A 27,678-nucleotide genomic window follows, 5' to 3' on the forward strand; every position below is an offset into this window, starting at 1 on the left:
CAATGGTGTATGCCCAGATGTAACTGAGGGCAAAATTCAGCCCCTGAAGTTTTGAGATATTTGGATTCAGGGCTTTGGTTTAGTCCTACCTCTATTTACTAGAGCTATAGCCCCATATATTTGGGCTGCTCTCTCAAGCAAGCTCATCTCCCATCCAGAATACTGCAAGATTTAACTAGGCCCCAAGCCTACATTTGGCACATAACAAAAGGAACTGATGCTTTCTGATATCTGGCTGAAAAGTGCAGTAGGAGTCCTAGGTATTACTGTAGCTATGAGCTCTATTGCTCTCACCCCCTTGAATGCCAATTTGTTGCTTTCCACAATAAAGCTGCAGGCTGAAAAGCAGCAGTAGCAATTCAGCGGGAGAGCTATTTCTCCTACATCCGTGATTAAAGGAAGAGCTTGTATGTTTACGTGAAACAGATATCAGATCTTGTTCCTGCCAGATCCTGGGTCACTTGTGAGAAGCGCTTGTAACCAGCACTGCAGCCAGACCCAACAAGAGCTTGGTTGGTATGATGACCAGTAAACAGGTTTTCACCTGCCAGTGCACATTGTTCCAAGAAGAGGGCATTTCTAGCACTAAAGGCAAAGGGTGCACGCTGAAGGCTGCAGCTACTAGGGTTAGTTCCTGAAGGATACATCTGCTTCACTTGTCAGGCAACAAAAATTTTTATCATCCTGCACTAGGCTGGATATGATTCTTCCAAGGATGTTAGACAACAACTTCCTTTATTGCCTATTAATTCATAAATGCAATTCTGAACAGGATGAGAGACATTAAGGAAATCAGTGTCAAGGCAACAAGGAACTCACTCAACACAAAAATACCCCACATAAAATCCTGTCAACTGGAACAGTCTAGTTCAGGGGCAGGTAAACTTTTTGGCCTGAGGGCCGCATCAGGTTTTGGAAATTGTATGGAGGGCCGGTTAGGGGAGGGGGGCATGACTCCCCCCCCATCAACCCCCCCCACTTCTGGCCCCTGATGGCCGCCCCCAGACTCCTGCCCCATCCAAACACCCCCTGTACCCCGACTGCCCCCCTGAGACCCCTGCCCCATCCACCCCCCCGCTCCCTGTCCCCTGACTGTCCCCGGAACCCCCACCCCTGATTGCCCCCCACTGCCCCATCCAACCCCTCCTCTCCTTCCTTACTGCCCCCCCCGGGACCCCTGCCCCATCCACCACCCCTTCTCCCTGTCCCCTGACTGTCCCCGGAACCCCCACCCCTGATTGCCCCCCACTGCCCCATCCAACCCCTCCTCTCCTTCCTTACTGCCCCCCCCCGGGACCCCTGCCCCATCCACCACCCCTTCTCCCTGTCCCCTAACTGCCCCCCCCAGGACCCTCACCCCTGCCTGCCCCCCGCCGCCCCATCCAACCCCCCACTCCTTCCTGACTGCCCCCACCGGGACCCCTGCCCCCGTTCAACCCCCCTGTTCCCCGCCCTCTGACCGCCCCGACCCCTATCCACACCCCCACCCCCTGACCACCCTGAACTCCCCTGCCCTCTATCCAACCACCCCTCTCCCTGCCCCCTTACCGCACTGCCCGGAGCACTGGTGGCTGGCCACGCACTGCGCAGCACAGAGCACCGGGTGAGGCCGGGGTCCGCAGCTGCGCTGCCCCAGGAGCTTGCTGCCCCGCCGCCCAGAGCATTGTGCTGGCAGCGCAGTGAGCTGAGGCTGCGGGGGAGGGAGAACAGCGGGGGAGGGGCCGGGGGCTAGCCTCCCAGGCCAGGGGCTCAGGGGCCGAGCAGGAGGTTCCCGCAGGCCGGATGTGGCCCGCGGGCCGTACTTGCCCACCTCTGGTCTAGTTTAACAATGGACTGCCCCCTCTAGGAGTTCATTCAAAGATGAAGAGAACAAAAATGGAAGGTTTACACAAACTATTTAATCTTTAAAACTAAACATGCTGCAGAGGTGGGGGCAATAGGCATTGGCACTAGCCTCACACCAGAGTTTATGTTCCAATATTGATCAAGTGTAGACTCAGCCTAATCCCTCTGTTTATGCACCCAACAGAACTACCAGCCAACTGGGACAGCGGAGTGACATCTAGTGTCTTCTCAAGAGCCACATAAAAAAGTAGCTCAGAACTGAGAAACTTGGACAAAGCTGGGACCAAGACTGGCACGGCACCCACCTGCACTATGCCTCATTGCTATTAGTTTCATTTTAACGTGCACTAGTCTCAACATTTTATGAAGCAAACATCCCATAGGATACCACTAGGTGTCACTATGAACCAGAGTGGTTTTGATATTTCAGAAGCTGAATTAATTCCTTCTTTTGGTTCTAGCTGATCTTTTTGTTTCTGTTCTGTTTCCAGTATGCTCCGTACCTAATAGAAAATCTGTTCAGCTGTTTTCTTTTGCCACTTAGCCATACGATCAGTACAATTCTTTTATGGGCACATATCCATGGAACTTTGATATTGCTCATGTCAAAGGATTTTCGCCTCCATTTCAATCCCACTTAATTTTTAAAGTTAAAGACGCATTTTTCAGTCAAGCCATTTCAAAGTTTGCAATATGCAAACTCTTACTGTCTTAGACAAGTCGCCCAACGCTTGTCCTTAAAATCAGAATGACTCCTCCCCACAACTCCATCGTGATGCATCATCTTGTGCTTTTCATGGGTGAGGTGTGCCATACATTCACCATGGGCACTGTGCTTGCAGGATGATTAAAGGACAAAATGAAGGTCCAAGCCACCCATCTCCCATTAAGATAAATGAAAAAGACTCCCAGCGACTGCTGGGAGCTGTATAAGGCACTTAAGCTTCACTCCTAGAAATCCAGTTTGGCTAGGAGGTCAATAAGAAACCACATTAATAAAAGCAGGTTCTCAATAAACAGCCTTATTTCTTCAGGCTTTTGAGTGGGCTGGCTACCATGGAACTGCAGACCAGGCCAAAAAGAGAGCTCCAAAGTGGGTCAGTTGCTGTCAAGGGGTCATATGAATAACACTATCCAAAGCCTAATGTTCTTATAAACTAATGAAATTACCTCATTGACCAATGATCAGGCATTTTGGAGACCATTTTAATATCCAGATCCCCAATTTAATTCCTTGCTAGAATGGATTCCTCACACATAGAGATAACCTTTCATCTGATTATTACTTACTTGGGACCATGTGACAACTTTCCAAGAAGAAAAGCATTTAAGGAGCTAAATATGAAGCAAATCCACAAGATACAGTAAGTCATTCATAGTAAATGGCAGCATAGCATCTGTTCCATGAGAAAACCAAGATGTGGCAAACTACAGGGGTTGTGGCTATGGGAGCGACATAATCCACAGATGACTTGTTTGGGGACACTCTGTAACACCATGCTCCATAACAGGGGCCTACAGGGTCAAGATGGGCATAAAGATGCAGAGAATATTTCTGAGCCCTGCCATCTGAAATTGCTGTGAGTGAGTGGGCCTCAAATCATACACTCTTCTCCCACTTATTTCCACCCAAGTCCATCAAGAGTTTGATATCATACACCAAGGTGTGTATGGCTGGTAAGGTAATGGCAAGTTACTGCAGTGATGTGCAGTCTTTTCTGCAGAAAAAGAATGTTGTTTCCAGGCTCTCCCACAACTCCTCCTGCATTTCCACAAACCACACCTCCCCAGTGCCATTTTTCAGTTGTAATTGTTTGGCATCCATCCAAGGAGGAATTTTGGGAAGCACTTGGGCTTTCAAGGCTGTATGTGATAGAAAGCTGCTCTGCTCTTCCCTCTGCACATACAACTACAGAAAAATACTTCCCCCACAGTTACTTTTCTGTATGCTACACAAAACCCAGCAGGTCTTACCATTTTTATTCTCTCTAGAATGCACTTTGCCATTGGGCAACTGTCAATTTTCAGCTTAACTTCTACCCAAGCCAGAATCAAAGTAGAACTTTCTCAGATTTCAGCTGGGAGTTGGCGGGGAGGGGCCATGGATGAATTTGGATCCAAACCTCCAACATCTGATCTGAATTTTGTGGGCATATCATTATAATGGGACCAGATCCTGCCACTGAGTTATACTTAAGTCTCCCCTTGTCTTCAGTGAACCAACAGCAATTTATGGTCTAATGTGAGAGTCTGGAAAGTTCAAGCTATGCCATCTGATGTTCACATTTAAATTTATATAGCACTCTAGTAACACCCTGCTATATAGTAAATACGTGGGGATCTTGCCTTGAAGACTTAACAATATTAAAATACAATGTACAATGCAGTACAAGACACAACACTGAATACCACCTTTAGAAGTGGAAACCTTCACGCAGAAGATGGCTTTTTTTTTTTTTTTTTTTTTTTAAGTACAGGAGGGCGTTTTTCATCATATTAAATTGGAAGCCTGGATAAACAATACGGGGTCATATGAAAAGTAGCACATAACTGGTGTGAGTAAAGGACAAAAAAAGCCATAGCCATAAAAGATGCTTGGGTGGAGGGGTAGGCAGCATGGAGATCTGGGCAGAATGATATTTTTGTATTTTTCCACATAATGTATGTTAACACATGCAAGGGTATCAGGTGCTACTCCGAAAGTTACAAACCTATTGCCAGATTCTTAGTTCTTAATTAGCCCCTTTGAAGCTACTCAACAGGAGTAAGGGCCTCAGAATGTGGCTCAGTAATGCTATGATATCTTCAGATGAAAAGCACTGCAGATATGAAGTTATGTTATATTAAGCCTCAACACCTTACTCTCTACAAGCAAACATTATCCCCACTTTATAGCTGTGGAAAGAGAGGTAAAAAGATGTAAGATGTCTAGCCTAAATTAACAGTGACAGAGATAAGAACAGATCCTACAACTCCTGACCAAGAGTCCCTTGCTCCAACTGCTAGACAACACTCCCTTCCCTAATGAAACGGGGTCATGAAATGAAATAACCTATTGCAAGGCAAGGCATGTGTGCAAAAAGACGGAGTTTAGAATTTCTATGGGAACCTCAACTTTAAATATCCTTATTATGGGATTATAATCTCGGTTTTACCATTGTACTAAGGTAGTTCTGTTTAGCAGGTAGAAAACTCAGGCTCTGCTGTGTCATATCTATTACCATTTCTTTATACCTTGTTTCTCCCCGTAGCAGTTCAGAGACAACATTCCATCCCGGCACTTTAGTTCTCATCCAAAAAGCCTGGCTCATGCTTTCCCAAGGCTCTCCAAAGCAATGACAGCAAGGCTGCGTCTCCTGTCATTGGCAGGCATCTGCTCATTACCTCTGTAATGCTTAAACCAGAAAGAAAGATTCCAGTGTGCAGGGCAGCCATGACTTCTCCAAGTTACATTGGAATTTACACTGGTAAAACACCTTGAACCTGAAGAGCCCTGAAACAAATTAAACACCTCACTTTGCAGAAATGACATTTAAAAAATTTAAGTAAACTTCAGTATTAAAACATATTTCAAAGGGTAAAAGATGTACGGCCATGAGCACAGTTATTTGTAGCTAGATCCTTCTGAGACCATTTGTGCCTAGAAAGTCATAATCCTTTAATATTTGTATGTATAAACGGGAACGATAAAAAAAAGTTGGACACATCATTATCTAAAACATATGCACTGCTATAGTAAGAAGACTGGTAGGACAAGTAGCTATGAGATTATACATAAAGAAAATTAAAGGGGAACACAACCTGCAGTTAATGCACGTTTCCTTTTGTGATTATATCATGCTATGCATGCACTTAACAAATGCTAAACTCTACTACAACTACAGAAGAGCTAAATGGTTATCACATGCTCCAGTATGGATATGTTGCATCTTCCTAAGTAGCTAAGTATGTGCAAGTTACTCAGTTACCTATAAAATTTACTACTGTTTTGCTTCGATAAGTTTGTTACACATGAATATGCCCTCTCTTTCAGCAGATATTGGGATAATCGTACACAGAAGATGCAGTCACCTAACAGACATCTTATTCCACATACATGGATTTTAGCCATTGGCCTCTCCGATGACCTGACATTAGAAAAAAAAACAAAAAACCCCGAGCTGCTCAGTGCTCCACTTTAGATACTTGTCAGAACATTTCAGGCAGTCAAAGAAATTGATGAATGAAAATCTTGGTTTAGAAGATGTTTGATTTTGGGGACAGATATCCAAGTTCAGGTGGGAAAAATGGTGCATGCCAGTCGGATGTAGATACCTAATGTGTGCTTTGCAATAAACCTTTCAAGGAAATTTTGCTGAATATTAGTCAGGGGAGATTGCTCTCTCTCAGCTACCTGCCTGTTTCTCTCATCTGATGCTCAAGAATAAAAAAAAGCACCTGAAATGATCTTGTCTCCCAGCTTCCCCTTTGTGCCATTTCAGTCCACTCTCATTTAGTCCATTTGTGCAACCCCCAACAAACCTACACTCACAACAAAATCCTAAACTGTATCCTCATTCGAAATGCATGGGTTCAAAGGTGACACCAACCCTGCCATGTGGCCCAGGGTAAAAACAGCAGAGAGGAACCAGCTGAGATTCCAGCCAGTAAGAGCAGATGCAACCAAAGCAGGGACCTTCACACACGGTCAGAAATTCCTATAGACTCGACTGGACTTTCTGTGCCTGGTGCCAATTTGCTCCATCCCACTCTGTCATCCTCCCACACAGTCACTTCACCTCAGGTTCACTGCATACCTTCCTCTCTCATCCTTTTCTCCTCTGCCCTGTCGCCATTACTGCGCTTCCCTTCCCTTTGAATTTAGCTGATCCCCTCTTAAATGACCCTCCATCCAAAATCATGGCACTAACGTGTCATGTGTCTCCATCAGACTGTTCACTCTACTTGTGCGTGAGACCCCTTCCCCACCCTGTGTCTCACCTGTCCATTTAGATTGTAAGCTCTTCAGGGCACAGACTGTGTAAACTCTATGTTGGTACAGCACCTAGCACAACAGGGGCCCTGTTCTCGGTTGGCCTTTGGCCATAATAAATAAGATTACTAATAATAATCAGCAGCCAACCAGCAAAACAAACAGAGCATTAAAAACATGATCACTATAGCTCAAGCCCCATCCCCTTCTGACTACCTCCAGCCCAGCCTACAAAAATATAATCAATGATCATAATAAAGGCTTACAAGATACTGCAAAGAACCATGAGAGGGGGCAGTGGAATGTTTGGAGATGGGCTCATGTCAAGCCCTGCCCAATTCTACTGGAGGCCATGGGAAGAGCTGGGCCATGAGGCTGTGTCCTACGCACTGCTGAAAGTGGGGAGGCCAGCCGGCTGGCTGGCAATGTGTGCACACAGGGAGAAGAGCTGCCAGACCAGCACACCTTGAGAGACCCTGATCAACATCTCCAACAGAGCAAAAACTGGGTCAGCTCTTCTCAGGGCCCTAGTTAGGGGCCGGAAGGTTTTGAAGTGAGCCAGTCTCTCAACAGCCCCACAGACACTATCCCTTTAACAGAGTGATTAATTATGCTAAGTAGTACTATTGAATGCTAATAATCAATTAATCAATAACAATGCTAACAATGATGAATAGTTTGGAAAATAAATACCCATTTATACTTAACAGTCAATAACTACTTGCAATCAGTAGTTAATACTTGTTATAAACACCCACAACCTTAGAGCTAGAAAGGCTCTTCTACAACTGTAGCCTGGGACCCCTGTGGGAGAATGGTGTGCACTCCCCACATGCAGCCTGTCTTCCTCAGGGCAATGTTCCTCACCCCCTTCCTCAGGGGACATGCCCTCTTACCTCTCCTCCCTCCCACACACGCTACTCCCCTCATTCATACGTATATTGGATGTAGCCTTCGGGCTGTATCCTGATGACTCTCAATCTGTCCTATCTTATCTCTGCTGTCAGTTCCCAGCGGCTTCAATGGGAAAATCCCCTTCTCACAGCCTGGACAGTTTGTGACAGGAATTTTCCAAATTTCCCCTGAATTATTAAGAGTCTGACCCATAGTCCTTTCCCTCAGCTCAGCCTCTGGGGTCTTTTATACCTGGACCCGCATCCCCTCAACCAAATCATGGTGGTTTGGATGTGGGAACTGGAGGAGGGCCCCCAGGCTAGAACTGGCAAAGCAAAGGATAAATACCCCATGAAGCAATCTCCATTTGTTAGGCATTTACATCTCTTCTGAAGGCTTCTGAAGCTCCACGTCTCAATTCTCCAGCTAAGTGCCAAGGTCTAACACTTCTGCAGCACAGCTGAGTAGGGGTTATCAAGGAAATGATCAGTTTCATGAAGATGCAGTGACCTGGAAGGCAGGTCTCTGATGACATCATTTGTTTTGGGCTGAGTCTGAGGAGGAGCTCTGTAAAAACCAGACCAAAAGAGAGAGAGTGGTAATAACTCATTGGCAGCAGCTCTGTGTGCAAGTTACTGTTAGCCAGCTATCTGCAAGGGAGTTTCTTCAGGGAGTGAAGAAAAGCCTGTGAACTGTTGGGAGATTATAAATCTTTCCTTGAGATGCCAGCCAAGAGCTTCAGAATAGTCACAGCTGCTGCAGTGCTTATTCTCTTCCAAAAGACACAGCTCTCAGTGCAAGCACCGTTAAATGGTAAAGCCTTTCAGGTTTTTATTTTATTGGCATTCCTAATCTGGCACGTCTAACATGGGCAGTAAAATGGAGAGATTATTGGTTTCCCTAGTATGTTAATTAGTGTTGTTCTAGCAGATTACTTGGACTAAGCATTAGGAAATTTCTCAGGGCAGGTACGTTCCTGGGGAAGAGCGTGTGAGTTTGTGTTATGGACTCATTCCACACTCAGTACTGCTCAGCCTGTGATCTCTCTGCTCCTCAGGGAGAGAGGCAGAAAAGGGACCCACTCTAAGTTAGTGGGAGCACCGTATACTCATCCCTTTAGTTTTAAGGAGGAAAAACATGGCTCAAGTCACTGTGAAATGCCACCTTTCTTACATACTAGACTTGATTTTTTTGTTTTTAAAAAGATGGTGATCAGCCCTCCCCTCTTGGCTTTTGGCCGCAGTTAATTCTCATCTATTAAGAAAAAAATCCAGTGCAGTTATATAGGAAATAAGGGAGAACTGCAGCAGGGATCTGGGGGAGAGAGGACTGCTCAGCACCTGTGTGTTCATGGAGTCTTTGAGATTTAGACAGGTTTCAGAGTGGTAGCCGTGTTAGTCTGTATCAGCAAAAACAATGAGGAGTCCTTGTGGCACCTTAGAGACTAACAAATTTATTTGGGCATAAGCTTTCATGGGCTAGAACCCACTTCATCAGATGCATGGAGTGGAAAATACAGGAGCAGGTATAAATACATGAAAAGATGTGAGCTGCCTTACCAAGTGTGAGGTCAGTCTAACAAGACAATTCAATTAACAGCAGGATACCAAGGGAGGAAAAATAACTTTTGAAGTGATAACGAGAGTGGCCCATTTCAGACAGTTGACAAAAAGGTGTGAGTAACAGTAGGGGGAAATTAGTATTGGGGAAATTAGGTTTAGGTTTTGTAATGACCCAACCTCTCCCAGTCTTTATTCAGGCCTAATGTGATGGTGTTCAATTTGTAAATTAATTCCACCTCTGCTGTTTCACGTTGGAGTCTGTTTTTGAAGTTTTTTTGTTGAAAAATTGCCACTTTTAGGTCTGTTATTAAGTGACCAGGGAGATTGAAGTGTTCTCTTACTGATTTTTGAATGTTATGATTCCTGATGTCAGATTTGTGTCCATTTATTCTTTTGCATAGAGACTGTCCGGTTTGGCCAATGTGCATGGCAGAGGGGCATTTCTGGCACATGATGGCATGTATCACATTGGCAGATGTGCAGGTGAACGAGCCCCTGATGGTGTGGCTGATGTGGTTAGGTCCCATGATGGTGTCCCTTGAATAGATATGTAGACAGAGTTGGCACCGGGGTTTGTTGCAAGGATAGGTTCCTGGGTTGGTGTTTTTGTTGTGTGGTGTGTAGTTGCTGGTGAGTATTTGCTTCAGGCTGGGGGGCTGTCTGTAAGCAAGGACTGGCCTGTCCCCCAGGGTCTGGGAGAGTGAGGGATCGTTCTTCAGGATAGGTTGTATATCCTTGATGATGCGTTGGAGAGGTTTTAGTTGGGGGCTGTAGGTGATGGTTGGTGGCATTCTGTTACTTTCTTTGTTGGGTCTGTCTTGTAGTAGGTGACTTCTGAGTACCCTTCTGGCTCTGTCAATCTGTTTCTTCACTTCAACAGCTGGGTATTGTAGTTTTAAGAATGCTTGATAGAGATCCTCTAGGTGTTTGTCTCTGTCTGAGGGGTTGGAGCAAATGCGGTTGTAATCTTAGAGCTTGGCTGTAGACAATGTATCGTGTGATGTGATCTGGATGCAGGCTGGAGGCATGTAGGTAGGAATAGCGGTCAGTAGGTTTCCGGTATAGGATGGTGTATATGTGACCATCGCTTATTAGCACTGTAGTGTCTAGGAAGTGGACCTCTTGTGTGGACTGGTCCAGGCTGAGGTTGATGGTGGGTTGGAAATTGTTGAAATCATGGTGGAATTCCTCAAGGGCTTCTTTTCCATGGGTCCAGATGATGAAGATGTCATCAATATAGTGCAAGTAGAGTAGGGGCATTAGGGGACGAGAGCTGAGGAAGCATTGTTCTAAGTCAGCCATAAAAATGTTGGCATACTGTGGGGCCATGCGGGTACCCATAGCAGTCCCACTGACTTGAAGGTATACATTGTCTCCAAATCTGAAATAGTTGTGGGTGAGGAAAAAGTCACAAAGTTCAGCCAGCAGGTTTGCAGTGATGGTATCGGGGATGCTATTCCTGATGGCTTGTAGTCCATCTTTGTGTGGAATGTTTGTGTAGGGAGCTTCTACATCAACCTCAGCCTGGACCAGTCCACACAAGACTTTGTCCTCACCCACAACTATTTCAGATTTGGGAGACAATTTATACCTTCAAGTCAGCAGGATTTTGAGATTTTGAAATTTGTTTTCATTCTGATTTGGAATTAAACCTGAACATTTCAAAGTTCTCCACACAAAAAATTCAGAAAAAAAATTCAATTTCAGTCAATCAAAATGTTTCATTTTGACTTTTTAAATTTTATAATACATAAAATACAAAAAAAAAAAAAATCAAAGTAAAGTTTTTAAAAAATCAAAACTTTTCATTCCAGAATGGAACTTCATGACATGATTGGAACTCTCCTTCCCTTTTTGTTCCAAAGCAAAATTTCATAAAGCATTTAGATTTTGACACACTGCATTTTCTGAGGAAAAATGGTCCCACTGAAGATCTTTCAGCCAGCTCTATAGAGGTCAATTTTCCCACTGTAGATGCAGCCACGGAGGGAAATGGGACAGTTAACACCTGGTATTTCTGTGTAGTAAGCATTGCAGCTGTGACTGCACTGATAGTTTAAGGAAAAATCCCCCAACCCCAGGCTAGCTCTGCCAATGGGCATGCTAGTGTAAAGTAGCTGCTGGAGTTAAGCCAATCAAACCCTGTGGGATTTCTAATGCCTGTTTAGCAGTTTTACTAGTCTTCTCAGACTTGTATCTGGCTAGTATGTGGCCCCTCACAGGGTATATGCTATTTTTAACAGATGGGGGAGGAGAGAACAAGGTACCTGAAATAAAAGTCCGAAAGAGTGCATTAATTCTGCTACCTCAGCTACTACTTGCAGTGCGGAAGTTCGCATCTCCTTTGAAAATTTCAGCGCAAGGGAACCAGGGCCCCATAACAACCACTGAAACAGAATTTGAGGCCTAACCTTACCTTGCTTTGAAAATCCCACCCCTAATCAGGACACAAGAGCTAAGTACCTCTACTTTGCAGAGCCCTACTAGTTCATCTTGATGATTTAAACTGTGTATATGTGCAGGGCTATGCAGGTAACAGCACTTCAGGACACTGGAAAGTCAGACAAGAATCACTTATTTTGTACATACACGCTAGTTGTCAGACTCTCATAAGTTAGGTTCCTTTTCCAAATGAAAACACAGATCTAAATATCCCAAAGTTTGGGCTAGTTAAGATTTGCATAAGCTTGGAACCAATTCTACTTCAGGTACGTCAGTCCTTCATGAGAACAAATGCTCTAACTCCATGGAAAAGCTTGAAGTTTTAAAAATATGAATAGATTCCCATACAAAAAAAAAAGCATTTCAACATTCCTTAGTGCGAAACATTTCCAGCCCACATTAGAATGACTAAATGGAATTTTACTCTAACCAGTCACCTCCGCTTTGAGAAGAAGCAAGAGAGATTTTATTAACAAGAAATGTGACAGTTTGTTTTGAGTGTGCCTATCAGATCTGAATACCTACAGTACAGTGCTGCAAGTAATATCAAAGCTATATTTGGTGTGATCTGTAGCTGTGGAAATTGACAAACTATGGACCACATTCAAGATTTTAATCAATCCTGGCTAGTTATTTATGCTCCCCAATTTTATTTCTGAACCTTGTCTTTGTTTGTGTATTCTGATACTTAGGTTGACAGGCTAACAAAAGCCAACAACTATTTAAAATATTGTTGTGCTTCTTACAGAGATGACACTTCTTGACCTTCCAGTGACCTGCAAAGATATTGGCCCAAATTCAGTCCCTAATGTAAAGAATTAATTTATCCCATTGACTATTTTAACAAATAAGCAAACAGTAGCCACCAAGTCATGGTCTCACACTTCACAGGAAGAGGCCTTTACACTGTCTCCTAACAAACCACAGCCATTTCCTACAAGCATCACATGGTGAATACCCAGAATGATTCTGCAGAAAGGACTTCCTTTTATCTCTCACTTTGGCAGTTGACAATCAACATTTTGCTTGCTGCAGGTGTGCTTCAACCATCTGAATTAAGCATGTGACCTTAAATGACAACCACATGCCTGCCCATTTATGCTTCACATTGTACCAGCCAGAGAGAAGAGCTGATTTCTATGTGTTGTCTCTTGCCATTCAAACAAATTTCGCTCTAGAGAGGTAATTAATAAAATCAATCCATCCATCCATCCTAGCCCCTATTTAGCACTTTTCAACTGTAGCTCTCAAAGTGCTTTACAATAGAGGGCAGCATCATTATCCCCAGTTTACAGTTAGGGAAACTGAGGCACAGAAGGGGGACAGTGACTTGCCCAAGGTCCCCCAGGAGGCCAGTGGCAGAGCTGGGAATAGAACCCAGGTCTCATGAGCGCCCGACAAAGGGTCTATCCACTAAGAAACACTGCCTTTGCCAAGGACTCAAATAACTAACAGATTCTCTAGCTCTGTGGGCAGGAGCACAGGGAGCATTGTGACTGACAGTACATGAGTTCAGTCTTTAATAATCTGTGAAACCTGGCCTGCTTGTACCAGACAGCTGAAATCAGAAGACAGTTAAGTACTGTAAAATTCACGAGCTGAGTTTTAAAATCTCAGTTTGCTTTTTTGACACTATATAGAATAACCTCAATTTCACATATTCACAGCTGTATTTGTTTTTTTTTTAAACAGGATCTAAGTGGTCTTACATTGGTAAGTAGTGATTTTAATTCATACGCTGAAATTTAATTCTGTATTTTGTACTTTTAAGGAGAACAGGCCAAATTCAACCTGGCAACACCACACTGGAATCAGTGTAGTTATACCAGGATTGACCTGGGCCCATTGTCTAGAAACCTCCTACTTAGATGTCAATGTTCAGCACCAGGAAGGATTGCTTAGCAATATTAACAAGTGCCAGCTAGAGGGATCTGTGTTAACCTGCAAAATGTCAAGAACTGCAGCAGCATGAAGTTATCCCATGGAACTGCAGAGGTTCCCCAAAGGTGCTGTCTCCATACCGTTTACAAGTCTCCCTGTAGGGCTGTGGACAACACCCCTTATTCTCCAGTCCAATCCCTAACACATATTGGAGGAGAATTTCCAAGCTAAAGATATTTTTAAAATGTTATTAATCTACTGACTTTTTATTTTAGAATAAAGAAGGCATTGTAAAACCAATTTTAAAGACTGGGATTAGAATAGAATATTGGAATAGAAACTTTAATTTGTGATGAAATTTAATTTGAATGCAACTGCAGTAAAACCTGGTTAGAACACTGCTTACTGGGTTGTATGGAAAACAACACTGTATCTATGTGACCCACATCAAAACAGGGTAGCAACCGTGTTAGTCTGTATTCGCAAAAAGAAAAGGAGTACTTGTGGCACCTTAGAGACTAACAAATTTATTTGAGCATAAGCTTTCGTGAGCTACAGCTCACTTCATCGGATGCATCAAAACAGTAAAGCATGTCTTCTGTGTGCTGGAAGTCATCTCTCTCCACCTCCGTCACCCTATCGCCTTTCACTATGCAATGTCAGACACTAAAATGAAGACAGAAGCAAGTAAAAGGAAAACAGTGGCATTATATCCACTTGTGGTGATGGAGATGAGCATGCAGTTATAGGGGGAAGGGAAAAACCCACAAGATTCATGAGCAATGCTAGAGCTAGGGCTGCTATTAGGGACCAAAATCACTGTTTGTTAAATGAACACTGGATGGCACTGAACGCTGACATTGCTACACCACTAGTGACATTAGAGCCCAGGGCTGTATCACAGGATACCATTGCATTTGACAAAGCATTACTTTCCAGAACAAACTGTGAACCTGACAGAACTAAGTACTTGTCTTGGATACAAATGGAACCTGCTGTATTTTATACAGTATCCTTAAAGGCAAAACTGTTCCACTATCTGCACTGTTTTCATATAAAAGTGTAGCTCAACTGTGTACTGTTCGACATCATTAAGAATGGTATACAGTGTGAGAGCAGAACGTGCCTATTTGTGTAGGAACCAGTTCGGCTGAATGGATCACATACTGAACTGGAACTTGGACCTATGTTCCACTCCCAGCTCTGCCTCTGGTCTGCTCTGTGACCTTTGGCAAGTTACTGCACCTCAGAGAGTTCCCCATCAGTAAAGTGGTCATAATAATACTTAATGACACACTTCTTTGTGGTGACTGGTCCCTGCAGATGATGTTAGGAGGGAGCTATTGTTCTCACCCATGTGCAGGGGAGCAGAAGGACAGAGATAGATTCTTGGTACCTTCCTTCCTCTTTTGGCCCTGCACAGAGGTCTGCCATGGTCTGGCCAAGGGAACAGATGTGCTGAGAAACCATGTGCCTTTGGCCTTCTCTACACTGCAACTTACAGCGCTGAAACTTTCTTCTCTCAGGGGTGTGAAAAAACACACACCCCCCCCCGAGCGATGCAAGTTTAAGCTCTATAAAGTGGCAGTGTAGACAGTGCTACACCACTGGCAGCTGTTCCCGTCATGGAGGTGATTTTATTACAGCCACGTGGCAGCACTTCAACATCAGCTGTGTAGACATATCCTTTGTTACATACACAGAGAATATGTCTACAGTGCAATTAAAAACCCGCAGCTGACCCATGCCAGCTGACTCGGGCTTGGGCTCAGGGGCTGTTTAATTGCGTGTAGATGTTCAAGCTTGGGTTGGAGCCTGGGCTCTAGGATCCTGTGAGGTGGGAGGGTCCCAGAGTTCAGGCTACAGCCTGAGCCTGAACATCTACACCGCAGTTAAATAGCCCTGCAGCCCTGCCAGCCCAAGTCAGCTGGCACAGGCCTCCATGGGCGTCTAAGTGCAATGTAGACATACCCTGTCACTTTCCTGGCCCTAGTCCTACTGGGCTTCTGCACTGCCCAACACTCTGCATAACCAGACCCAAGAGTCCCAAGAATGGTCAGTTTTACACAACATTGAGGTCTGAAGCTAGGGATAGACTGATTTGAGTAACAAATTTATGTTTCTCTCTGCTATACAGATTAAGCCTTACTATCCAAAAAACATTTCCTATTAGTGTTAGCTGATGTGTTTGCCTTTCCTTGACCCCTTCTCTTTCCATGGTAAAGGTCAGAGAGTTAAGAGAAGAACTAGAAGTGTGAGCTACAAAAATGATTTCAACTTCAGCTAGAAAACTGGAATTACAGGGCTGATTTAATCAGTGATAGTTTCCATCCCCAGCCCTAGAAAGAGGTGTTTTTTATAGGACCCCTTTGTCAGCAGTTCAGTCTGGCCACGGTCTAAGTGACTGTTTCAATTCTTCTGCAACTCCTCATTAGAAGCTGAAAGTCAATTGACTCAGTGCTCTTTGTATGCTGGCCCTCTGCCTCCTTAATACAGGAGTACTGGATATAAATTGAACATACAGAATTACTACTTTAAGATGGACAGCTGGCTAGAATACAGAAAGTTAGCTGGTGTTCCACCAGAATATTAAAGAAGAATCCTAGCAAGGCTATTAATGCACTTTAGTGTAGGCAGGGCCGGATTAACCTTTTGTGGGCCCGGCGCCAAACATATTTATGGGCCCCCGTGGGGGCAATGGAGCATAGTGTGGGAGAGGGGAGTGTTCGTCCCCAGAGCGAGGGGCCAGCCAGGGTAATGGCATGGCAGGGGCGGCCCTGATCCGCCCAGCCCAGCGCGAGAGCACTACAAACCGGCTGTTGCCAGACGCACAATGCCCTGCCTGGCCCGGCGCTGTCAGCATGCCCCTTCCCCTCGAGGGTGGGCCCATGCTGCACCACAAATCCTCCCCCCACGCCCAACACCCCCCAAATTCCCTATGGCCAGAGCTCCCCTGGACCCGCTATGTCCAGACCCTCCCAGACCCTGCCACAAATGCACAACGCCCTGCACACCACCCCTGCCCAGTGCCACCCTGCCCACAGCCCCACCACAACTGCCCAGCACCCCACACAGAACCCCCACTCCCTAGTGCCCCAACACACAGAGATCTTCCCTACCCCCTCACAGCCCAGCACCACCCCCTGGCCCTCCAGAGACCCCTTCCCACTGCACTCACCAGCCCTCTGGGAGGCAACTGCGTCTGCCAGGCTGAGCCACCAGTGTAGCCAGCGCTGGTCCCAAGGCGGGGAATTGCTCCAGCCCCTCAGGAGTGGCACGATCAGCCAGGGCCTGCCCTAGTAGGCTCTCTCAGGACCCATTCGCCTGGGGGGGCCCAGCCAAGCCCCCACAACTGGCCAAGACTGGCCAGGCTTCTGCACCAGTCCCAGGCAGCTCCAGGGAGACAGGCGGGGCCGCACAGGTGGTGGGAAGCAGAGACTGCCAGGAGCCAGAGGTGCATTGGCGTCCGGCTGGGAGGCAGAGAGAAGCTGGCAGGTGGGGTCAGGGGGTGGAGAGGAGCCCTCAGCCAGCCAGCGGGTAGGCTGAGAGGAGCAAGTGGTGAGCAGGGGGGAGCCTGTGAGCTGGTGAGGTCTCAGGGCACAGTGCAAGCGGAACAGGCCAGGGCTCCTTCTGAGCATGGGCACAGCTCCATGGCGACACTGGCGGTATTGTAAACCTGGCACTGAGTGTAGGATGTGTGTGAGGGGACGGTGCATCTACATGGAGGGGAAGTGGGTACCACTGCAATTTATGACTTACATGTCATAAATGAACAACACTCTAATTAAAGCTGAACAATCTTTAGTTTTATTGTTGCCATATTTTACTTCAGTTCAGCAAGATGCACAGAAGCCTGTGCTAAGAACTCTCACCTCAAGTGGGAAACGTGCAACTTTGATGACATTAGAATATCCCTGAAGTTTCCAGCACAATTGTTAGGCCTTTAGTTAAATGCTGTTTTTGGCAGCTCCCCAAGATGACCACTTAACAGGTTTCTCTAGATAATGCCTATCACTGAGCTTCTGAATGTTACCACATTTGTGACTGCCACGTGGCTTCTTGGGTCTCATTTTACACCACACTACCCTAGTAAAAGGACTGAATAATCCAAATACTAATCAGCTATTAGTACAAACACTTGTTGGAGATATTTCCATGGATGTATGTTAGTACTGTTTTCAGTCTCATGAACTGCAGTCCCTCCTGCTATACTGAAGAAACCATTCACTTCTCTAAAGCAGAGAACACTAGCATTCATCTTCCAGCTCCTATCCTGGGTGGCCCAATGACAGCAATGCTTGCTACAATTGTATGCATGCAGGTCACAAGGTGGGGGCAGGGAGATGGAACAACCCCAACATGCAGTCCTGGTTTTGGGGTGTGAGTTGCTCAGCTCATTACAAAGCTGTGCATTGGTATAGTTTCAAGTAATTTTTATTAATCATAATATTTTACTTACAAGCTTCTCTTGTAATGCAGCCACGAGGGCAAAGTCAGATCTCCTTACACTCACTCACTCAGGACTACTTACACCGTGTGAGGGAGTGCGTGATCAGGAGCTAGAAGTTGCACATTAGAACAGGAGGTGATCTACAGGGCAGATGGTCTACAGTAATCTGGGGTCCTAAAGACACCATGACAGGGACAACCCCTGGCCTCATCCTCCAGCACCTGGAATGGTGGAGGCAGTGGTCCCTTCTCCTCCCAGAGAGGCAGAGGCAGCAGCAAGGGGCCTCCTTTCTCACATGGTAACAGCACCCCTCCTTCCTCTGGTAGATGAGGTATGTTTTTGGGTGGGTGGTCCAGGATCACTGCACTCTTTTTCCACACCCAGATTCCTCTCCTATCATAGTATATATCATATCATAGGTAGGGAGCAGTGACTTGTGGATGGTCACCCGTTGAGATGCATGGGACAGCTCACTCCTCCTGAGCTATCGTTTGGCTGCAGCTGTCGCTACACTGATTACACTTGTCATGTTTTGAAGTTTTCTTCACAACTATGAGGGCTAGAAACTTTCTATTTGGAAAACTACAATTTTACTGTAATAGCACGACCCCAGGAGCTGGGGCTCTCAACACGAGCCAGTAGTGCCTATGCCTTAATCTGGCCCTATCTACCTTATATTGCAACTTCTTACTCTCTGCTGTTAGTTGCTTTTCTTTCCCTGCTCCCATCTTCTCCAGCGCTCACTGAGAGTTACAGACACCCTTGAGCAGTGGACTAAACTCGGAAGTGATGTGTAAGAGTTGTGTGTACAAATGGGCCTGAACCTGAGCAGATTTAAGTCAGTCACACTAGGCCTTCTGGGGGCCTTGCCCACGTTATAGAATCTTACATTTGAACACAATTGGCAGTGTTAGAAGACAATGCCAAGCACCGCTTGTGCTGGTCCACCATGACTGCAAAGCCCTGGACAGCATGTCATCTAATTTGAGGGCTCCCCATTTTCAAACATAAGATTTTTTATTTTTTTTTTGCTGTAGACAAGCGCTAAGTCAGTTTAAGTTTATGCAACATACATGTTGAGAGGATCTGGAAGAAAGGGTAAGTTCCAATACAGGCTCCCTAGATTTACCTCTGAATCTGGCCCTTGTTCTGCAACATAGGACTCCTATTTCCATAGCAATCCATTCCCACTCTGTTGCTACCCACTCTTCATACCCATTGCACCAGAAGGAAGAGCACTGAAACAGCAGAGCTGTTCTGCAATGTCTGGCATTTAAATACCATGTAAACCTGTCACTCATTCCTTGAGTCCATCCCTGATGTCCCTTATGCAATAGCGAGCTGGACTGAACCTACTGCATGCAGGCATAGCTTCCAGTGACTTCCCCCATATATGCCAGGGTTCAATCTGGCCCCCAAAGGCAAACTCTGTTTCACACAGAATCTGTTACAGCTGAGTTAATTAAAAAGTGCCTTTGAGCGCGATTGCTTATCTGCTAAGGAAACCATAATTTCATAACCGCAAACAAAGTGAGACAAGAGTCCAGCTCTTTCAAGTGAGTTCTGGTGCACTAAAACAAGGAACGCTACATGACAATATGCAGGGTTCCTGCAATGCCTGGAAAAACTGGTTATGGGCAAGGAAACAAGTTGATGAGTTAGTTGAAGCTGGTGTGGGGAAATGGACAAGAATCTCTGTAGTTTAATCCCCATTGGCTGTCATTCTCTTTGCTTACCAGAAATGTGCACATCCACCCTGATGTCATTGATGTGCCTAAAAACCTCAGTAATTGGCATAATTTACAAGATAAAACATGACCTCCAATCTCAACTGCTGACCTGTTACTAATCCCCAGTCACCCAATCTCTCCAAAAAAGTAGGTCTGAAAAAGTGTATTGCACTTCATGATGTGGTTTCCAATGGCTGAAGTCAGATTTTTGTTTTACTAATCTTTAAAGACTCGCCATTTAGCAATCACGCGACTGCCATAATCTTTTTGGTACAAGATATTAATGTCTTCCTGGAAACCCAATACCTTAACAAGGTGCAGTCAGAGTTTCGGCTGGGCTTCTTGGGTAAAAACTGGGGCAACCCTTCCTCCTCTGTCCCAGCTCCACACAGAAATCTAGACCCTGATTGAAGGAAGCAGACATCCCTTTTTATCCTGCCTGCTGAGCCCTAACTGACTGCTGCCTGGTCCTAGCCCATCTAGCTGCTGGAGAACTGATTTTCATTGGTTCCACCTGTAACTGATCCTTGGTGACCTCTCTAGGCCACTCACGGAGGACTAAACTTGGTGCTCTTTTTCCCCAAAAGGACACCTCCTTCAGGCAGGGTGCACCAAGGTGGTAGGGCCTCCAGCAGAAACCAACAAATGCCTGGTACACCCTGTCAGTCATGAAACTACAGCTGCACTGGTGTTGGAAAACAGGTATGAAGTTTTGTAGTGTAGAGGCCAGGGAGAACCCTGGAAGTTTTTTCTGAATAGTGACTATCTGAAATGCATGAATAAGATAGAAAGGGCTGAATTCTAGTTTGTTAGACTAAAAGAACTTGTACTGAAGTGAAACAGACAGCACTTGAGGACAGAATTGGTGTAGGTGCTTTAGTTGATGTCATACATTTGCGGGAAGGAGACAAACTAAACAGATTTTGTAGTATATTTGCCACTGTCAAATCTAACAAAAGTTGAAATACAGCTTTCACTTCTTGCACTAAAGCTTAATAAAGACTTGCGCATCACGTCTCAACCTCAAGGGGCCAATTATTCTCATTTCCAGATGAGCTGGGTTATGTCCTCAGAATGTGTGTATTCCCATAACCTAGTGCCAAAACAAATAGTACATCATTCAGATTTATGTTCTGATGAATGGGTCAGTGTTTTCCTAAAACATATGCAAGATGGACAGCATTCATCTTTCAACAGTTTCAGTGCACCATTTATTAGTTCTCAAATCCACTAAAGAGAATTTAAATGCTGTTTAAGATATGCCATGAAAATCTGGGAGATAAAGAATCAAAGTGATTTGCAGTGAAATGGAAGCTAAAATAGAAGCTACTCCAGCACTAAGTGAGATCCAGTTTAGATTATATTTATGGAAGACAAACTCCCAGATCATTGAACCTTAACAACGCCAGCATCTATCAATAATTTTCATATTCATTAGTTTTCCTTTTTAAAATATTTGAACTGGTTTTGACATCAGTGTTCTAACCTAGGTTAGATTTTGGCACCCACAGTTCAAGAAGGATGTTGGTAAATTGGTCAGGGATCAGAGAAGAGCCACGAGAATGATTAAAGTATTGAAAATCATGTTTTACAGTGATAGTCAAGCAGCTCACTCTGTTTAGCTTAACAAAGAGAGGATTCAGAGGTAATTTATTCACAGTCTATAAGTACCTATATGGGGAACAGAAATTTGGTAACAGAGGGCTCTTCAATTTAGCAGATAAAGGTATAACAAGATTCAGTGGGTGGACACTAAAGTGGAGAAAATTGAAACATAACGTATCTGGTAAAAATATACTCTGTTAGGGCCCAAACTTGCCAACATGTATGTAAGTGATTTTATTCACCAAAGCAGCACCATTAACTACCAAATCAACATTTTTAACACTTCTTTTAAAAGTGTCAGTGAAATTGCCTGGCTACAGCACAAAATGACAAGACATTTTAAATTGAGAAAAGGACAGTCAGATTCTGTTCTGGGTTTTGGGTGAATATTCAGGGAAAACAGGGGAGTTCTTATATTATCCAAACCAGTTGTTACTAGCGTGTAGGAAAAGTACCAATGAAGATGACAACAAAGATTGTTAAACCTGTCTCTTCTGTTAACATTCTCAGGTCCTGATGGAGAGAAAACTTGGCCCAAGAAGTATCCATTTTGTGGAGGAGTATTCCAGTCTCCAATAGATTTTCATAATGATATTCTCCAATATGATACCAATCTCTTACCTTTAGAGCTTGTAGGCTACAATGTGTCCTCCACTGACCACTTTATGTTGACCAATAATGGTCATTCAGGTAAGGAAACCAAATGTGCAGCAAGAGAATGTGAAAGAAAGAGTTATTGGACTTATATTTCATTTCTTACATTATTGGCTGTGATGGACCAAGCCCTTGCAATAGAATACAAACATCTTCGATAACTATCTAAAGAAACTTGTAATTATAAAACACACATCAGTGTAAATATAGCTGTGGCACTTTAGATTAACTTACGCTTGTGAAAAGTTTTTCTTATTAATTTGGTTAAAATACTCAGAAATAGGAACAGAATTTGCAGCTTTGTTTAGAAAGAAGGGAAAAGTCAGTAAATCTGGATGAAGTCACCCTTAATAGATATTGTAATCAACTGGAAAGATAAAAAGTGATTCACTGAATTTAAGACAAAAATCAAGCAAACCTGGGAGTTTCAGCAAACGCCTCTACTACTTGAATGAAGACAGAGAACTTCCTTAAGTGTGAGACAGAAAGACATATATAACCATTAGGATCAGCTTACACAGACGCCTAGTGCCCTCCACTGTAGCATTAAGGCAAGATACCCTAGCAAAAACAGGGATGAGAAAAGAAGCAGTCTCTTAAAACTCCAGAATATTTCAACACCACAAAGTAGAATACTTATAAGCCAGTTCCCCACAAATTTTTCTAGAAACAAGTTAGAGACTTACAAACGAGAACAGCAGCAAGGCTCTCCTGCAGCACATCTTTCTCCAGTACTGCCAAGGCATCAAAAAACCCTGCATTATAAAATACCTCAGACTTCCCCCCTTCCCAGCATGCTTTGTTAAAAGGAGCTTGACAGGCAAGTCTCTCTTTTTTCACTGTTTCTGTGGGATAAACATGCTCTGTACCATACCACTAAATAGGCAGGTCCCCCAAGGACCTGTACTGGGACCAATTCTGTTCAACATATTCATAAATGACCTTGAAAAAGGGGTAAATAGTGAGGTGGCAAAGTTTGCACATAATACAAAATTACTCAGGACAGTTAAATCCAAAGCAGACTGTGAACAGTTACAAAGGGATCTCACAAAATTGGGTGACTGGGCAACAAAATGGCAGATGAAATTCAATGTTGTTAAATGCAAAGTAATGCACACTGCAAAACATAATCCCAAATATACATACAAAATGATGGGGTCTAAATTTGCGATTATCACTCAAGAAAGATATCTTGGAGTATCGGGGATAGTTTTCTGAAAACAGACGCTCAATGTGCAACAGCAGTCAAAAAAGCTAATGGAATGTTAGGAACCATGAGGAAAGGGATAGATAAGACAGAAAATACCATAATGCCACTATGTAAATCCCATGGTGTGCCCACACCTTGAATACGCTGCGCAATTCTGATCCAGTCTCCAAAAAGATATATTAGAATTGGAAAAAGTACACAGAAGGCCAACAAAAATTATTACAGGTATAGAATCATAGAACTGGAAGGGACCTCAAGAGGTTATCTAGTCCAGTCCCCTGCACTCAAGGCAGGACTAAGTATTATCTAGATCATCCCTGACAGGTGTTTGTCCAACCTGCTCTTAAAAATCACCAATGATGGAGATTCCACCACCACCCTAGGCAATTTATTCCAGTGCTTAACCATTCTGACAGTAGGAAGTTTTACCTAATGTCCAATCTAAACCACCCTTGCTGCAATTTAAGCCCATTGCTTCTTGTCCTATCCTCAGAGGTTAAGAACAATTTTTCTCCCTCGTCCTTGTAACAACTTTTTATGTACTTGAAAACTGTTATCATGTCCCCTCTCAGTCGTCTCTTCTCCAGACTAAACAAACCCAATTTTTTTCAATCTTCCCTCATAGATCATATTTTCTAGACCTTTAATCATTTTTGTTACTTTTCTCTGGACTTTCTCCAATTTTCCACATCTTTCCTGAAATGTGGCACCCAGAACTGGACATAATACTCCAGTTGAGGTGTAATCAGTGAGAGCAGAAGAATTACTTCTCGTATCTTGCTTACAATACTCCTGCTAATACATCCCAGAGTGATGTTTGCTTTTTTTACAACAGTGTTACACTGTTAACTCATATTTAGCTTGTGATCCACTACGACCCCCAGATCCCTTTCTGCAGTACTCCTTCCTAGACAGTCATTTCCCATTTTGTATGTGTGCAACTGATTGGTCCTTCCTAAGTGGAGTACTTTGCATTTGTCCTTATTGAATTTCATCCAGCATGACTGTGAACCATTGATAACTACTCTCTGGGAACGATTTTCCAACCAGTTATGCACCCACCTTATAGTAGCTCCATCTAGGTTGCATTTCCCTAGTTTGTTTACAAGAAGGTCATGCGAGACAGTATCAAAAGCCTTACTAAAGTCAAGATATACCACATCTACCACGTCCCCCTATCCACAAGGCTTGTTACCCTGTCAACGAAAGCTGTCAGGTTGGTTTGATACAATTTGTTCTTGACAAATCCATGCTGACTGTTATTTATCACCTTATTATCTTCTACATGTCTGCAAATTGATTGCTTAATTATTTGCTCCATTATCTTTCCAGATACAGAAGTTAAGCTGACTGGTCTGTAATTCCCCAGGTTGTCCTTATTTCCCTTTTTGTAGATGGACACTATATTTGGCTTTTTCCAGTCTTCTGGAATCTCTCCCATCTTCCATGACTTTTCAAAGATAATTGCTAATGGCTTAGATATCTCCTTAGTAAGCTCCTTGAGTATTCTAGGATGCATTTCATCAGGCCCTGGTGATTTGAAGACATCTAACTTGTCTAAGTAATTTTTGAGTTGTTCTTTCCTTATTTTAGACTCTGATCCTACCTCATTTTCACAGGCATTCACTATGTTAGACGTCCAATAGCTACCAACCTTCTTGGTGAAAACGGAAACAAAGAAGTCATTAAGCACCTCTGAACAGCTTCCATATAAGGAGAGATTTAAAAGAGTGGGACTGTTCAACTTGGAAAAGAGACTGAGGGGGGATATGATATGAGGTCTGTAAAAATCATAAATGGTGTGGAGAAAGTGAATAAGGAAGAATAGGGAATTCTACACAAGAACCAGAATCACCCAATGAAATGAATAGGCAGCAGAATTAAAACTAACATAAGGAAGTACTTCACGCAACAGACAGTCAACCTGTGGAACTTGTTGCCAGGGAATACTGTAAAGGTCTAAAGTATAACTGGGTTTAAAAAAAAAAAGAATTAAATAAGTTCATGGAGGATAGGTCCATCAATGGCTATTAGCCAAGATGGTCAGGGATGCAACCCCGTGCTCTAAACCTCTGACTGCTAGAAGCTGGGACTGGACAACTGTGGATGGAGCACTCGATAAATTACCTTGTTCTGTTCACTCCCTCTGAAACATCTGGGACTGTTCACTGTAAATTTATTAGTCTCTAAGGTGCCACAAGGACTCCTCGTTGTTTTTGCTGATACAGACTAACACGGCTACCCCTTTGAAACCTGTCAGAAGACAGGATATTGAGCCAGATAGACTATTGGTCTGACACACTATGGCCATTCTTATCATGAGTCCATTCTTTAGGTAAGACCAAACCTTCTAAGGTCTGACCCCTGGTCTCCCCCTGTTCCCCCAAACCAAGTGGCTCTAAAGTGGTGAACAATAAAGGACAAGGAGAGCTAGTTGTCTGGAACCAGTGCTCAAACAGAAACCCTAAATTGCTTTGCGTAATAAAAAATTCAGTCTCTGTTGTGGAGAACATCATTATAGCACCTGCTGTTATAGTCCCTTATGTCCACAAACCTATTCAATGGCCTGTAAAGCACTGTGGTGTCATATTAATTCTTACATATAATTAGAGTGCTTCATAACTGGTTCCCCCAGATACAGTTATCTACTTAAATTAGATTTAAAACACTGGAGCACAAGGAAAAGCTCTTTAACACCAGCTGAATAATTCATGTGTTGGGTGATGGTCCTTTGTAGAGGCTCCAGAGATGTCTTCCTCTGGAAAAAGTCTGAAATGCACGTTTTGTTCCAAATCTGGGGCATTCCAGGGACAAAACATTACCCCTTTGGAAGTCACCTCAAAGTGAACTGCAAAGAAAGGGGCATCTTTTACAGTTCTTTATGATGTTCAGAAGTTGTCAAAGTTTAATGATAAAAAAACGAAAGCCTACATACAGTTTCTTTTCTAATTTTAATTCTACACAAGAAAGAACACAACCTCTCCCTTCCCCTTCTTTGCTGGAGGACCTTAGGAATGTTACACCAGGCTGTACCTGAGCTGTAGCATTCCCTCCATCAAGCTGAAGGGAGAAGAATGATGATTCTTAAGTTTGTGGCTGTAGCTTTTCTTGACATCACTCTTAAGGTTCATAACAAGGCTCTCCAGTAAGGAGAGGGAGAGAAGAACCTAAAGTCAAATGTTAACAAAATACTTATTTAAATCTGGGGGAAATATTAGTTTATTAAGCCATCTTTATATGTCACAAAAGAGCAAAAAAAGGCTCAAAAATGTTGTTTTGCTTCAGAGATCCCCTTTCATAAGCTTATGATGGGTTAGCAGAATTCAGGGAAGGGAGAAAATTCCAGTACAGACAGAGAGATCACAACTCTCCCATTCAATTCACATTCCATGTATTACATTCTACAAGAATATAGGGGGGAAATGTTCAAGACTCCCTTGAATTGCCTAGAAAGTTCCAAAGACTGCTTAAAATGATCATCTTCCAGATACTATAACGTTGGCATGTGCTGGATTCTGGGTTAAGAACCTGAATGGTTTATTCTGCTATTCTAATTCTCTGTATCTGATAAAGTCAGACACACTAGTTCTGTGCACCAAATGCGTCAACACAGCAATATAATCTTCTCCCATATTTTTGGTCTACTTGCAGTAAGAATGAGCCTGTTTCCTACCATGCACATCAGAAAGCTCCCTTTCCAATACACTGCAACTCAGCTTCACCTACACTGGGGAAACAGGAACAAGCCAGAAGGCTCGGAGCACACAGTCAGTGGGAGGCATTTTGCAGCAGAGGTAAGATGGTCTCAAGTCACAAAAACCTGAAGGGAAAGTTAGACAGTTTCCACTATTTCAAAGCTAAAATTTGCATAGACAATGGTTGATGTATTCACCATTTGTGTTTAAGTACATTCTGCCAAAGAAGGCCAACAGGCACTAATTTAAGCACCTATGCTCTTAATAGTTAATATATCCCATATCAAGATGCTACAAGGTGCTCTGGATTGAGGCTGGACTCAGTAAATGGTATGGCTTTGTTGCTATAGCATGACACTGGGAATCAAGAGATCTGAGTTTTACTCTCAGTACTGAAACTGACTTGCTCAGTAACTTCAAGCAAGTTGTTTATTCTCTTTCTGCCCCTCCACTCCCACGAACATGATACAGTTCTGTGGTGACCTAGAATCCTATTTTCAACGTCTCCGACTCAAGGAATATTTCCAACACACCTCTGAACAACATACTAACCCACAGAGAGCTTCCTACCAAAGCTACAAAAAGAAGGATTCTGGGTGGACTCCTCCTAAAGGTCGAAACAACAGACTGGACTTCTACATTGAGTGCTTCTGCCGATGCACAGGCTGAAATTGTGGAAAAGCAGCATCACTTGCCCCATAACCTCAGCCGTGCAGAACACAATGCCATCCACAGCCT

At 43.8% G+C, this 27,678-nt stretch overlaps 2 protein-coding genes across 2 annotated transcripts in view; one reads left to right on the forward strand and one right to left on the reverse strand.

Moving 5' to 3' along the window:
• Positions 1-27,678, reverse strand: part of APH1B (aph-1B gamma-secretase subunit) — a 108,528-nt gene that overhangs the window by 24,573 nt on the left and 56,277 nt on the right. The gene's annotated exons all lie outside the window — the stretch shown is intronic.
• CA12 (carbonic anhydrase 12) overlaps positions 8,434-27,678 on the forward strand; it is a 43,613-nt gene continuing 24,368 nt past the window's right edge. The window contains exons 1-4 of the mRNA XM_074966116.1: positions 8,434-8,524; positions 13,408-13,428; positions 21,892-22,071; positions 26,897-27,039. Coding sequence (XP_074822217.1) covers positions 8,434-8,524; positions 13,408-13,428; positions 21,892-22,071; positions 26,897-27,039 — 435 coding nt within the window. The remainder of the gene's footprint in view (positions 8,525-13,407; positions 13,429-21,891; positions 22,072-26,896; positions 27,040-27,678) is intronic.

This window comes from Natator depressus, chromosome 10 (assembly GCF_965152275.1).
Source record: "Natator depressus isolate rNatDep1 chromosome 10, rNatDep2.hap1, whole genome shotgun sequence".
In the NCBI taxonomy this organism is placed as follows: domain Eukaryota; kingdom Metazoa; phylum Chordata; order Testudines; family Cheloniidae; genus Natator; species Natator depressus.